This window comes from Grampus griseus (genome assembly GCF_964374135.1).
Source record: "Grampus griseus genome assembly, chromosome: 4".
In the NCBI taxonomy this organism is placed as follows: Eukaryota; Metazoa; Chordata; class Mammalia; order Artiodactyla; family Delphinidae; genus Grampus; species Grampus griseus.
In genome coordinates, this window is record NC_138997.1 from 63493714 (window position 1) to 63509579 (window position 15866).

At 35.8% G+C, this 15866-nt stretch overlaps 1 protein-coding gene across 33 annotated transcripts in view; it reads right to left on the reverse strand.

Moving 5' to 3' along the window:
* ADGRL3 (adhesion G protein-coupled receptor L3) overlaps positions 1-15866 on the reverse strand; it is a gene marked incomplete at both ends in the record, with an annotated part of 572210 nt that overhangs the window by 31510 nt on the left and 524834 nt on the right. For 17 of the 33 annotated variants that reach the window (XM_082653318.1, XM_082653323.1, XM_082653313.1 and 14 more), the window contains 2 exons: positions 213-338; positions 7138-7306. In XM_082653318.1, the coding sequence (XP_082509444.1) occupies positions 213-338; positions 7138-7306 (295 nt within the window). Of the gene's footprint in view, positions 1-212; positions 339-7137; positions 7307-9853; positions 9881-15866 lie in introns of all 33 variants that reach the window. The other 16 variants (XM_082653308.1, XM_082653317.1, XM_082653312.1 and 13 more) reach the window with 1 other exon arrangement.

Genomic DNA, 15866 nt, shown 5'->3' on the forward strand with positions numbered 1-15866 from the left:
TGCAAACTTAGACCCTAAACTTCACTTTTTTTGCAATTTGGTTTCTTAAATTTCTGTCATAACCATTTTCATTTGAGACACACTAAAACAAAACAACAAATTTGATATGTTAAATACTTGGGATAGAAAATAGATCTCACCAAGAAAGGATAGCAACCCATAACAGAAGATAGGTAAGAGCTATTTCATTTTAGTTAACAAATATTGTTTACCTGTGAGCCTGTGGAGTACCGCCCAGGAGTTCGAGAACCAGATGTTTTCCCTGAGCCAATGGAGCTCTCTGTACTTTTGCCACTACAACAGTGTGTTCGCAGACATTTCCCATACTCTTTTCGTACCTAGCCAAAAATATTAACTTCTGTTAGCAAGTAATTCATTTCAGCTAGGAAATATAAAATGCATGTGTTTTATTTTAGATAATTAATATAAAATTTTTTTGCCCTACAGATATAAAAAAGTCTGTTCAGTATATATTTTATACATTTTTCACAATATAAAATAATATTCATACTGTCAAGATTGAAATTTTGCATAACTGGAGCCTTTTAAAACACGCAAACACACATATATCCAATCACACTATAATGATACAGTCTCAGTTGGAAAAACAAAAACTTAAGACTCTTCAAGACACTATTTTTAGCTTCATAGATTTGATATGAAGTAGCCTATCTAACTCTTTCTCCATTCCCTCTTCTCTCTAACTTCCTCACTAGAACAGTTGTACTGTTCTTTTTTTTTTTTTTTTTTGCGGTACGTGGGCCTCTGACTGTTGTGGCCTCTCCCGTTGCGGAGCACAGGCTCCTGACGCGCAGGCTCAGCGGCCATGGCTCACGGGCCCAGCCGCTCCGCGGCATGTGGGATCCTCCCGGACCGGGGCACAAACCCGTGTTCCCTAGCATCGGCAGGCGGACTCTCACCCACTGCGCCACCAGGGAAGCCCAGTTGAACTGTTCTTTAGGCAGAAGTGTTGTGAGGAAGTTAGAGAGAAGAGGGAATGGAGAAAGAAGGAGAGGGAGAAAGAGAGGAGAGAGAATATTTAAAGACAGAACAGAAAAAAAAGGAATGTGTTGGGCTAAGCACTTTTTAAAATTTTATATTTCTCTGGTTTATTTCTCTTAAAAGAGGTCAAATCTGCAACTTGAGACTATAAAATATTCTCAAAATATTTTAAATTCATTCCTTCAAAATAGTTCTATTCAATAATTACAGAGAAATATGATTGCCTTTCTATATAGCATTGTGACTACATTATTAATCCTTGCTGTAGTATAAAAATCACAGGATAAAAGGAGATAATCATTTTTAGCTGATGTTTTCAAACAGGAAAATATATCAACAATTTTGGGGAAAATTTTGATCATGTTTATTTAAAAATTTTTATTACTGCCTATTTAATCAAACAAGACATACAAAAATAAACAGTAACTGTTCTAAATCTCACCTCCACTAGCAACATCAAGAAGAATAATTACCAACTACTTGTTCATCAATTAAAAACACATTCTAGGATAACTTACTGGTTTTATACTCACAAATTTTATATTCATTATGAAATAACACTGTATATATGTTATTCTTAGCACTTTATTGATTTCACATGAGTTCATAGTTTCCAGAAATTGTGACAATGTAATATTATTTAAAACAAAGTTATAAAAACATGCTTTTTTGAGAAGTGTTATTTAGAATCAAAAACAAAAAAAAAGGAGTGTGAATGACACATCAAAATTAGTATTTGAAAAAAAACATATCTTAATATATTAACATTCATTCTATCAAAGATACAGCAAAATCAGAGACTGACTATATTCAGATTTGTTTGAAGAACTCACATTCATTAAATCCTTATTATGTGATAGGAACAATGATACAGAGTGAGGTGAATCAAAGCATGGAGGAGGAGAGCCTGATAGGAAGTGGGCAGGCAGACCAAGGAAGGCTTCTCAGAGAAGAGGACTTCTTCAAGCTATCTTTAAAAGATAGGTTGGAATGTGTTGGTTTAGAAGATCAAGTTGAAAGAATGGATAGTTAAGAGAAAAAAGGCATTCAGTGAGAACAAAACAGAGAGGCATGATGTACTAAGCTTTGAAGCCTTTCTCTGATTTGTAATGTCAAAATTACATATTATTTAATATATTTAAGTTATATTAATGTTTTCCAACCAACCTCTTCTATGCTATATTTCTCAATAATTAGAAATAATTATTTTTATTCACTATTTACAAGCCAATTCATATTTTGTTTATTTTTTAGAAGTAAGTTTGTGCCCACCTGTGTGTGTCCAAGACATGTGTAAGTTTTGGGAGGGTGAGATGAAGAAGCTTCTACTTTTTAATCACTATTTGCTAGGAACTATGCTAGGCTCCTCCCTCAAAATGATTCTGGGAAGGGCTTCCCTGGTGGCGCAGTGGTTGAGAGTCTGCCTGCTGATGCAGGGGACACGGGTTCGTGCCCCGGTCCAGGAAGATCCCACATGCCGCGGAGCGGCTGGGCCCGTGAGCCATGGCCGCTGAGCCTGCACGTCCGGAGCCTGTGCTCCGCAACGGGAGAGGCCACAACAGTGAGAGGCCTGCGTACCACAAAAAAAAAACCACCTCCTATAGGAAATATGATTGTTAAATGTCCATAAGAGCCAATACTGTCTATAGATTCAATGCAATCTCTTGAAAAAATTTCAATGATATTTTTCACAGATACAGGAAAAACAACACTAAAATTTGTACAGAACCACCAAAGACCTTAAAGAGCCATAACAATCCTGAGAAAGAACAAAGATGGAGGTTTCGTGTTTCCTGATTTCACACTATACTACAAAGCTAGAGTAATCAAAGCAGTATGGTATTGGCATAATAGACACATAGACAATGGAACAGATGGAGAGCCCAGAAATAAACCCTTGCATATATGGTCAACTAATATCTGACAAGGGAGCCATGAATAATTAATGGGGAAAAGACAAGCTCTTTAATAAATGGTATTAGCAAAACCGGTTAGCCACACGCAGAAGAATGAAATTGAACCCCTATCTTATACCACCCACAACATTTAACTCAAAATGTATTAAAGAATTAAACATAAGACCTGAAACCACAAAACTCCTAGAAGAAAACAGGGGAAAACACCTGGACATTGGCCTTGACAATAATTTTTTGGATATGACATCGAAAGCACAAGCAACAAGAGCAAAAGTAGTAAGTTGTACTACATTAAACTAAAAAGCTTCTACACAGCAAAAGAAACAACAGAATTTATTGGCAATCTACAGAATGGAATAAAATATTTGCAAATCATATATCTGAAAAGGGGTTAATACCAAAAATATATAAAGAACTCAGAAGCAAAAAACCAAACAATCCAATTTAAAAGTGGACAAAAGAAATGAATAGAAGTTTTTTACCTAAGAAGACATACAAATGGCTAACATGAAGATATGCTCAACATAACTAATTAGAAAAACGCAAATAAAATCACAATGAGATATCACTTCACATCTGTTAGAATGGGTAGCATCAAGAAGACAAGAAATAAGTATTGGTGAGGATATGGAGAAAAGAGAGCCCTTGTGCACTGTTGGTGGGAATGTAAATAAGTACAGCCATTATGGAGAACAGTATGGAGGTTCCTCATAAAATTGAAAATAGAACTACCATATGATTCAGCAATCCCACTTCTGGGTATATATCCAAAGGAAATGAAATCAGGATCTTGAAGAGATGTCTGCACTCCCATATTCATTGCAGCACTATTCACAACAGCCAAGATATGGAAGCAACCTAAGTGTCCATCAGTGAATGAATGGATAAAGAAGATGTGTTACATATATCTAGGAATATTATTCAGCCACAAGAAAGAAGGAAATCATGCCATTTGCAACAATGTTGGATGGACCTTGAAGGCATTACGCTAAGTGAAGTAAGTCAGACAGAGAAAGATGAATCCTGTATGGTATCACTTATATGTGGAATCTAAAAAAGCCAAACTCATAGAAACAGAATAGATTGGTTGTTACCAGAGGTTGGCTGTGTGGAAATGGGGAAATGTTGGTCAAAGGGTACAAACTTCTAGCCATAAGATGAATAAGTTCTAGAAATCTAAGGTACATGATGATGATTCTAGTTAACAGTACTGTATTATACAGTTGAAAGTTGCTAAGAGAGGAGATCTTAAATGTTCTCACCACAGAAAAAAAAGATGTTAGATGATAGAGGTATTAGCTATTCACACTATGGTGGTAATTATTTCACAGTACATAAGTGTATCAAATCAATACATTGTATACTTTAAACTTACACAATGTTATATCTCAATTATACCTTAATTTTGAAAAAAGGAATAAAAAAAAAATCTCCTAAGACTGTTTCTGCAATTTCAAAGAGAAGTATCTGGATTTTTTGTAGGCAAAAAAAAGGTGAATGATAATTCGATGTCCATATTCTCTGATGTTGGGCCATGTTCTTGACACCCAATAAAAATGCCACCAAAATCGAAAAATTCAAAACACAGAATGCATGAAAGAAAATATGCTTATGACTAGTTATTATTAATCATAAAAATAAGCTTCTGAATCAGGGCCTGGCACTTTTTTTCATGAAGGGCCAGACAGTCAATATTTCAGGCTTTGTGAACCAAGAAGCAAAACCAACAATGCTGTGTGTGTACTTATTTTAAATTTTAAATGTATCCATTTAAAAATGCAAAAACCATTCTTGGCTGACTGACTGCAAAAATTAAAAGCAGCTGGACAAATCTGGCCCACAAGCTGTGGTTTGCTGAACTCTGTTCTAATGAATCACAAAATTGAGCTTGATGACATATATTTTTAAAAATTTCACTTCTGTTAAATATGTTCAATATACTAAAAATTCTAGACTTGCTTTTGGATCCTGAGGTCTGGTATCTCTACCTGGACATCAAAACATTGACATGTATTTGTAATACAATAAAAATAATAATTGGGAAAACTAATAGGTACTGGCTAATAAAAAATAATTACAATCAAATTCATTCATGCACAAAGCACAAAACTATTTTCTGTTCTGTAGAAAACTTCAATATAAACATTAAAATTTAAAAATGTGTTAGTCCAATTTCCAGCTAATACATAAAATAATTGATAAAGCTGGTTCCCTATATTTGAAGATGTTAGTATGACTAAATATGATGGCCCAATATTTCCTTATTTATATGGACAAATGCCACCCTTTCCCTTAATCTCCTGATTTTGCACCCATCATTCTACATATTGCTCTTGACAATCAGTTATAGCTTTTTTCTACCAAAATCTAGAAATCCTTCCAAGTGCTTAGTCTTTCTGACTTCTCTGAAGTGTTTTATAATACTGACCAGTGTCTACTTCTGGACATTTCCCCCTTATCTTTCATTTAGGTATTACCTTCTCATTCTTCTCCTCAAACACTTTCTTCCTTCCATTTCTATTCTTACTCATTACTCATGTCTCCTACTCTTCATAATCATCAAGTGTGGTAGACTGTTAGCTGTTTGTGATACCCAATTCCTCATCTTCCTGGGGTACAAAAAGTAGAGTATGTTTCCCAGTTTTCCTTGAAGTTTAGTTGGTACTATTTATAGTGTCCTATCTGATGGAAGGTGAGTAGAAGTGATGTGAACCACTTCCTTTTTATACAAGATCCTCTCTCTCTTTCTCAGACTATCTGCTAGATGTCAACACCCAAGGTGGTTGTGGAAATCAAACAGTGAGGTTGACTGAGCTTTCATTGGGCTGTGTCCCTCCATGAGGCACCCTCATCAATTGTGCAATGAGTAAAAAAAAACCTTTATTAGGTTAAGTGACAGCAATTTGGGGTGTGTGTACACTAAGTATTTGGGAAGATTCATCCCTTCCAACACAACCTCTTTTCTAAGTTAATTCTAATCCATTAGATTAGAATCCATCCATTCTAACATCATAAACTCTTCTCTGTAACTTACATTTACAGGTCTGAGTCATAAATACTATTCTAGCCTGTATTTAAGATCATGCCAACACATTTTTAATACCTACCACCACATAAAACTGAAACAGGATAAAACTGGATGCATCTCGACAAGTGGACACCTTTCTCAACTTTTATTTGAGGTTCCCTTGGTCTCTCAAGCCAAAAATCGTAGAGGTGGATATCTTAACTCTTTATCTTCCAAAACCAATTTTAGGTCTTATAGTTTCTCTCTTAGAAAAAAAATTTCACTTCTTGCCATTTCATTTTCAGAGCCACCTCTCAATATCTCATAATTATTTTTATTACCTCCATTTTACACATGAGGAAACTGGGGCATATAAAGGTTAATTAAATGGCCCAAAGTCACATAAGCCTTTAAGTAGAGGAGCTAGGATTCGGACCCAGTCTTGGCTCAGGGGTCTATATGGTCAAGAACTACAAAGACCACATTTATAATAGAGTTAAACAGTGTAAAATGAGAAAATCACTCTTGAGATTAAAAAAAAAATGCAATGTAAGTATTTAGTTGCTAAAATTAACTTTGAAAATGAATATTTTCGTCCTTATAGATGTGAAAAATCATAAAAATAGACCAATATAAAAATTAAATATTGTCTTCTAATCATCAAAATCATAGATTTTATAAAAGATGCTTTTAAAGACATACAGAGATCTTTACTAAGTTTCCACCATTCATTTAAAAAATAAATGTTTTTATCATGAAATGTTTAGATAATTATATTTTCTAGAATATATCAATACAAATTAGTTAAAAAAAAACAAAAATATATATTTCCTATGCCATGCCATATATGTACATATATATACATATATCCCATGCCTCCATAACATCTTAGAAAATCTACTCCCTAATACACAAATTCCATGTGTCTGCCAATAAAAATATTAAAGACTATAAGGTCAAATCTATAAGAATATAGTTTTTGTACATTGTCCAAATCAAAATATTTTGATTCTGTTTTTGCTGTCAAGCACATTTGCCAACTTTTATGCTTTCATTTTATGTCTGTTTTGTCTTTACTATTATAAAAATGAAATCAAATAAGTAATATATTTATTTCTTAGAGACAAACACATCAAGAATGATTTATGTTATGGGTACTTTGCTGTCATAGAATGTATGCTATTTATTCTTGAACAGAGAATTCTAGCTTACCTTCTTTTGTAGAACACAATGGAAAATGAATATAAACATTCCCTGTAGAGAATTGAAAATGGTGAAGAGATACGCCATGATGACTGTGCTTTCATTAATATACATGAGTCCAAAGGCCCAGGTCAATCCTAATAGGCAGAGAAGAGCTATTGCACCTATAACCCATGACCTGCAGAGAGAAGAGAAAATTAAGGTTATCAAATAATTTGTCTTTAATTAACACAGTCATATTATATCAACAATACTGACACTGAAAAAAATGTTACAGTTTTATTGACAGAAAATGTAAGACAGGTGGTATAAGTACTTTAAGATTTTAATGAGAACTTACATGTTTTCAAGCTTGAGGAGATATACATGAATGGAAATGCTATAAACACAGAAATTCACTTATGCAAAAGCAGATTTGTACTATTAAATTATTCATGTATTTGCAGCACATACGCAAATGGTATGGAGATGTAATTATGGTGAATGGCAAGGGGGAAGAGTCTGTAAAGCTATGTTAGTCTCCACTGGTCTCATTGGTATGATAACATTTGTTTGATTGGACTCTTTCCATTAATCAAACACTTGTTTGATTGGACTCTTCATCTGATACACTTTTACCCCATTTTTCCAAATTTCCTCTTTTTCCATAAAAAATTTAGTGTTTACAGACAAGAACAGAAGGAACCAGTATATGGAAGATTGTATAAAATTTTAAACTTCTATTTGTCTGATTCTATAGTTAAGTAGAACAAGTGTGAGATACAGTAAATGGGAAAAAATAGTTCCCCTCTAGATCACCATCTACTCTTTCAGCCTTTGGATTGCTGTGTCTTGGGTTATGTTGGACTAGACTTTGGATATCGGGCAACTGGCAGCTTTGTTGAAAAGAAGCCCAATAGCTCAGGACACCTTCATGTCTTTGAAGTGTCTGCAAACTCACAGGAGAAAATGAAGCTGAGAATGGGATGGAGAGGGATGAACAAAGTAGTCCAGAATGGAAGACAAATTCTCACTCTCACTCCATTCCCTTAGTTTCCTCCAAGCTGCCATTCACAATAGTAATAAATGGGTGACAAAAGTCCATATATTTGTAGTTATGTATTATGTATTTACTATCAAAATAAAATGAATCTTTCCAATAGACGGGAATCCAATAATTGAAAATGGAGTCTTCTCAACTTCTCTCTAAGTATATAGAATAGGACCAAAACAGTCTAGATCTCTATACTCTTATGAGCCCACCTTTTCCTTTCCCAGTATACCTTCCTTAACATGGTAATCTAATATTTATTTTTAGCAGACTGCTATCTGCTACTTACATTGTCTAAGGAATAAATATGGGGATTGAAACTTTACAAAATGAAGGGGAAAAATCACATATGTTTACTGTAATCCGAAGCTGGGTTTAATAAATTTTTCAGAGAGAACTACGTCTTAAGAAAAATATGTCCCAAAGTAGTCAAATATTATTAAAGTCTTATTAAAATTAATCTCAAATATTTACCATTTTCCTTCTACAACCATCAGCCACTATATTTCAGATGTAAACATCCACTAAATTTAATGTGCTTAATTTAAAACTTTAATACTCTTGAATAAAGAATCCCTAAAGGAAGCTTGCCATTGTATGTGGCATGTTTGCTTATACAAATTAGAAAACATCTTAGATATTAATATCTTATTTTACAAGCAGATTCAGAAGTATGGGAACTTTCAAAGTAAAGCTCTTATTTGTTTACAGGTATTGGAATAAGGAAAAATGGGAAGAGTCGCCATTAAGTCAAAATTGCTATTTAGATTTAGAAATAAAATGATAGGATAAAATACTCAAGCCAGCTATTATCCACTAGAAAACACATGATGGGTCCAAGTGTTAATGATATAAAAGAGTGATGAGCCCAACTTCAAAAGAAAAAAATAAGCAAGAGCATGAAGAAGTAAGTGAAATGGTATTGGAGAAAATGAAAACAAAGGACTCTTCACCAGAAGAACAAACTGAAAGTCTACAGCAAGGTCACCCAAAGGTTGCCAATCTTAATTACAGGACATGTTATTTTAAAATGTACAAAGGAAAAAAAGCCCAAATATTAGCATTTGTGTTTATGCTTATAGATTAGTACAGACTTGTAGCTTTGTTTTAGAAATTTAAAAGATACGTTCATAAACAATTGGATCAACAATCAAGTGACATATTGAATTTGAAAGAGACAATTTTGCATATGTAAAGTTTAATTTTTGAAGGAGATATTTTCCCCTTTTGGATATTTAACCTAAAAATTCATTAGTTTCATTTGCAGTTGGGTAGTTTCATACCCCTGAGATCATTTGAAGATATAACACTAAATCACGAAATAATTTTAGATGAATGATGTCCAAACAAACAACAGAAATGAGGACATATGCAACACAGAGGAGCACACCGAAATGAAAGGAGAAATCTATTAAAAGCAAAACAAGTCTGTACCACATGAAATTGCTATTACTGTGGCACTAAATTCAGGTGATATCCAATTAAAAGAGGTGAAGCAGAATTTTTCCGGCAATACACCTGCAGCATATTTATTCTGCATAGAAGTTGTATGCCTGATTATTTTCCTGCACAGTTTGCTCTTCTGCCTCAATGTGAATGACAGAAGCTCTAATGATTTTTCAGTACTGATCTGACAGCTGGTTCATGGGACCACACTGATAAATGGAATTTATCAGCCATTCAGGTCATTCTTACTTGATGAAGGGTCTGTTATCCTCATAGCTAAAGAATGCATAGACATAAAGACAAGAACACCAACATTAGCATTTTATGACAAAGAATTTCATATGAAAAATATTCTCCTGGTCCCCAAAAAGGCCTCTGTCCCCCACCTCCCTAAAAGGCATCATAAACTTCCCTTTATATCTAAAAGGTAAATGCTAAAATGACCATGAGAACTTAAATAACGAGGAATAAAATCAATTTTACAATACTGCAATATCCCTTATGAGACTAAAAAAATCCATTTTTTCATCATATGCTCATATTACTTGTGACTTGACAGAGACATTTATTTCTAAGAGATCACATTTCTCTAGAGAATGAGAAATCTTATGAGCAATCTGGAAAAGGCTTGGGGGCATACTTAAAATGACAGATTTCATGTCACCTAAAGGTCTTCTTATTGTATAATATTAGTAGGTAAGATTACTTAATTATGGACAGTGCACTTCTGAGTAATGTTAACTTGCAGATGATTGACCTGAGTTAAATCTGAACATTATAGCTCTTTAAAAATAATCAACCCAACTACTTTAAAATTCTTTCTGATAGTGCACTGAGAAAAAATTTTGAATAATCTTTTGTAGTAATACGAGCAAACAGATGGCACCTGTTCATTATCACTTATATATACTAATCTATTTAGTATCATCCTGATAAAATGAGATCCAAGCACCAAATTAGTAAAGACTAGTTAGGGGATATTTTGGATATTTTTTTACAAACATAGTTGCTACTCAGTGAATTGTGATAGGACAGAAAAGAAACAGAAAACTGTGTCCTCTTTTCTCTTACCTCTTGCAAGAGGCAATAGTTTCTGATATTATGCATATACAAGTAAAGCTCTTAGAAAGGCTCCAACTGTGATGCATTTTGAACTAAGAGAACCACTGATAAAAAAAACCTTACTCTCCAGGGTGATGAAAGGGTAAAGAATACAGTGAGAGCCTGGGCTTTGAAGCCAGTTTGCCTGAGGTTTACATCCTAACTTAATTCACTTACTAGCTATTTGATCTTAGGCAAAGATTAATTAGCCTGTGGTTGTGTCATTTTATACATCTATAAAATGGTGGTAATTTTCTTGTGATAATGAAACGATATACTGTGTATCGAGTGCTCAGAACAGTGTCTGACATATTGTGTTTGATAAATATCACATAGTTATTATTAGACTATTTTCACAATGAAAATACAGAATTTCTTTCCCAAAGAATAAAACATCAAATAATAAGGGAGAGGACTGGAAGCGTGAACACAGCCTGAAGGGGCTAGTGCACCACGGCTAGCTGGGAGGGAGTCCGGGAAAAAGTCTGGACCTGCCGAAGAGGCAAGAGACATTTTCTTCCCTCTTTGTTTCCTGCTGCGCGAGGAGAGGGGATTAAGAGCGCTGTTTAAAGGAGTTCCAGAGGTGGGCGCGAGCCGCGGCTAACAGCGCGGACCGCAGAGACAGGCATGAGATGCTACGGCTGCTGCTGCCGCCACCAAGAAGCCTGTGTGAGAGCACAGGTCACAATCCACACCTCCCTTCCGGGGAGCGTGTGCAACCCACCACTGCCAGGGTCCCAGCACCCAGGGACAACTTCCTCGGGAGAACGCACGGTGCGCACGTGCAACGTCACGCCGGCCTCTGCCGCCGCAGACTCGCCCCACACTCCATACCCCTCCCTCCCCTCGGCCTGAGTGAGCCAAAGACCCCGAATCAGTGGCTCATTTAACCTCGTCCTGTCTGAGCAAAGAACAGACGCCCTCCGGTGACCTACACGCAGAGGCGGGGCCAAATCCAAAGCTGAACCCCGGGAGCTGTGCGAACAAAGAAGAGAAAGGGAGATCTCTCCCAGCAGCCACAGGAACAGCGGATTAAATCTCCACCATCAACTTGATGTCCCCTGCATCTGTGGAATACCTGAATAGACAATGAATCATCCCAAATTCAGGATGTGGACTTTGAGAGCAAGATTTATTATTTTTTCCCCTTTTCCTCTTTTTGTGAGTGTGTATGTGTATGCTTTTGTGTGAGATTTTGTCTGTATAGCTTCGCTTTCACCATTTGTCCTAGGGTACCATACGTCTGGTTTTTTGTTGTTTCTTTTTCACTTGTTAAAAATATTGTTTTCTTAATAATTTTTTATTTTAATTATTTTATTTTACCTTACTTTATTTTATTTTCTTTTATCTTCTTTCTTTCTTTCTTTTTCTTTCCCTCCCTCCCTCCCTCCCTCCCTTTCTTTCTTCCTTTCTTTCTACTTTTTCTCCCTTTTATTCTGAGCCATGTGGATGAAAGGCTCTTGGTGCCGCAGCCAGGAGTCAGTGCTGTGCCTCTGAGGTGGGAGAGCCAACTTCAGGACACTGGTCCACAACAGACCTCCCAGCTCCACGTAATATCAAACAGTGAAAATCTCCCAGAGATCTCCATCTCAACACCAACACCCAGCTTCACTCAACGACCAGCAAGCTACAGTACTGGACACCCTATACCAAACAACTAGCAAGACAGGAACACAGCCCCATCCATTAGCAGAGAGGCTGCCTAAAATCATAATAAGTCCACAGACACCCCAAAACACACCACAAGATGTGGACCTGCCCAGCAGAAAGACAAGATCCAGCTTCATCCACCAGAACACATGCACTAGTACCTCCACGAGGAAGCCTGCACAACCCACTGAACCAACTTTAGCCACTGGGGACAGACACCAAAAACAAGGGGAACTACGAACCTGCAGCCCGCAAAAAGGAGACCCCAAACACAGTAAGATAAGCAAAATGAGAAGACACAGACACACAGCAGATGAAACAGCAAGATAAAAACCCACCAGACCAAACAAATGAAGAGGAAATAGGCAGTCTACCTGGAAAAGAATTCAGAATAATGATAGTAAAGATGATCCAAAATCTTGGAAATAGAATAGATAAAATGCAAGAAACATTTAACAAGGACCTAGAAGAACGAAAGATGAAACAAGCAACGATGAACAACAGAATAAATGAGATTAAAAATACTCTAGAAGGGATCAATAGCAGATTAACTGAGGCAGAAGAACGGATAAGTGACCTGGAAGATACAATAGTGGAAATAACTACTGCAGAGCAGAATAAAGAAAAAAGAATGAAAAGAACTGAGGACAGTCTCAGAGACCTCTGGGACAACATTAAACACACCAACATTCGAATTATAGGGGTTCCAGAAGAAGAGAAAAAGAAAGGGACTGAGAAAATATTTGAAGAGATTATAGTTGAAAACTTCCCTAATATTGGGAAAGGAAATAGTTAATCAAGTCCAGGAAGCACAGAGAGTCCCATACAGGATAAATCCAAGGAGAAATATGCCAGACACATATTAATCAAACTGTCAAAAATTAAATACAAAGAAAACATATTAAAAGCAGCAAGGGAAAAACAACAAATAACACACAAGGGAATCCCCATAAGGTTAACAGCTGAACTTTCAGCAGAAACTCTGCAAGCCAGAAGGGACTGGCAGGACATATTTAAAGTGATGAAGGAGAAAAACCTGCAACCAAGATTACTCTACCCAGCAAGGATCTCATTCAGATTTGATGGAGAAATTAAAACCTTCACAGACAAGCAAAAGCGGAGAGAGTTCAGCACCACCAAACCAGCTTTACAACAAATGCTAAAGGATCTTCTCTAGGCAAGAAACACAAGAAAAGGAAAAGACCTATAATAAAAAACCCAAAACAATTAAGAAAATGGGAATAGGAAACATACATATAGATAATTACCTTAAATGTAAATGGATTAAATGCTCCCACCAAAAGACACAGACTGGCTGAATGGATACAAAAACAAGACCCATATATATGCTGTCTACAAGAGACCCACTTCAGACCTAGAGACACATACAGACTGAAAGTGAGGGGATGGAAAAAGATATTCCATGCAAATGGAAACCAAAAGAAAGCTGGAGTAGCAATTCTCATATCAGACAAAATAGACTTTAAAATAAAGACTATTAGAAGACACAAAGAAGGACACTACATAATGATCAAGGGATTGATCCAAGAAGATGTAACAATTGTAAATATTTATGCACCCAACATAGGAGCACCTCAATACATAAGGCAAATACTAACAGCCATAAAAGGGGATATCGACAGTAACATATTCATAGTAGGGGACGTTAACACCCCACTTTCACCAATGGACAGATCATCCAAAATGAAAATAAATAAGGAAACACATGCTTTAAATGAAACATTAAACAAGATGGATTTAATTGATATTTATAGGACATTCCATCTAAAAACAACAGAATACACATTTTTCTCAAGTGCTCATGGAATATTCTCCAGAATAGATCATATCTTGGGTCACAAATGAAGCCTTGGTAAACTTAGAAAAATTGAAATTGCATCAGGTATCTTTTCTGACCACAACACTATGAGACTAGATATCAATTACAGGAAAAGATCTGCAAAAAATACAAACACGTAGAGGCTAAACAATACACTACTTAATAACAAAGTGATCACTGAAGAAATCAAAGAGGGAATAAAAAAATACCTAGAAACAAATGACAATGGAGACTGTATAGCTTTCTCTGTATAGCTTTGTCTGTATACAGCAAAAGCAGTTCTAAGAGGGAAGTTTAGAGCAATACAATCCTACCTTAAGAAACAGGAAACATCTCGAATAAACAACCTAACCTTGCACCTAAAGCAAATAGAGAAAGAAGAACAAAAAAACGCCAGAGTTACCAGAAGAAAAGAAATCATAAAGATCAGATCAGAAATAAATGAAAAAGAAATGAAGGAAATGATAGCAAAGATCAATACAACTAAAATCTGGTTCTTTGAGAAGATAAACAAAATTGATAAACCATTAGCCAGACTCATCAACAAAAAAAGGGAGAAGACTCAAATCAATAGAATTAGAAATGAAAAAGGAGAAGTAACAACTGACACTGCAGAAATACAAGAGATCATGAGAGATTACTGCAAGCAACTCTATGCCAATAAAATGGACAATCTGGAAGAAATGGACAAATTCTTAGAAATGCACAACCTGCCAAGACTGAATCAGGAAGAAATAGAATATATGAACAGACCAATCACAAGCACTGAAATTGAAACTGTGATTAAAAATCTTCCAACAAACAAAAGCCCAGGACCAGATGGCTTCACAGGCGAATTCTATCAAACATTTAGAGAAGAGCTAACACCTGTCCTTCTCAAACTCCTCCAAAATATAGCAGAGGGAGGAACACTCCCAAACTCATTCTATGAGGCCACCATCACCCTGATACCAAAACCAGACAAGGATGTCACAAGGAAAGAAAACTACAGGCCAATATCACTGATGAACATAGATGCAAAAATTCCTCAACAAAATACTAGCAAACAGAATCCAACAGCACATTAAGAGGATCACACACCGTGGTCAAGTGGGGTTTATTTCAGGAATGCAAGGATTCTTCAATATATGCAAACCAATCAATGTGATACACCATATTAACAAATTGAACGAGAAAAACCATATGATCATCTCAATAGATACAGAGAAAGCTTTCGACAAAATTCAACACCCATTTATGATAAAAACCCTGCAGAAAGTAGGCATAGAGGGAACTTTCCTCAACATAATAAAGGCCATATATGACAAAGCCACAGCCAACATCGGCCTCAATGGTGAAAGACTGAAATCATTTCCACAAGTTCAGGAACAAGACAAGGTTGCCCACCCTTACCACTCTTATTCAACATAGTTTTGGAAGTTTTAGCCACAGCAATCAGAGAAGAAAAGGAAATAAAAGGAATTCAAATCGGAAAAGAAGAAGTAAAGCTGTCACTGTTTGCAGATGACATGATACTATACATAGAGAATCCTATAGAGGCTACCAGAAAACTACTAGAGCTAATCAATGAATTTGGTAAAGTAGCAGGATACAAAATTAATGCACAGAAATCTCTGGCATTCCTATACACTAAAGATGAAAAATCTGGAAGTGAAATTAAGAAAACACTCC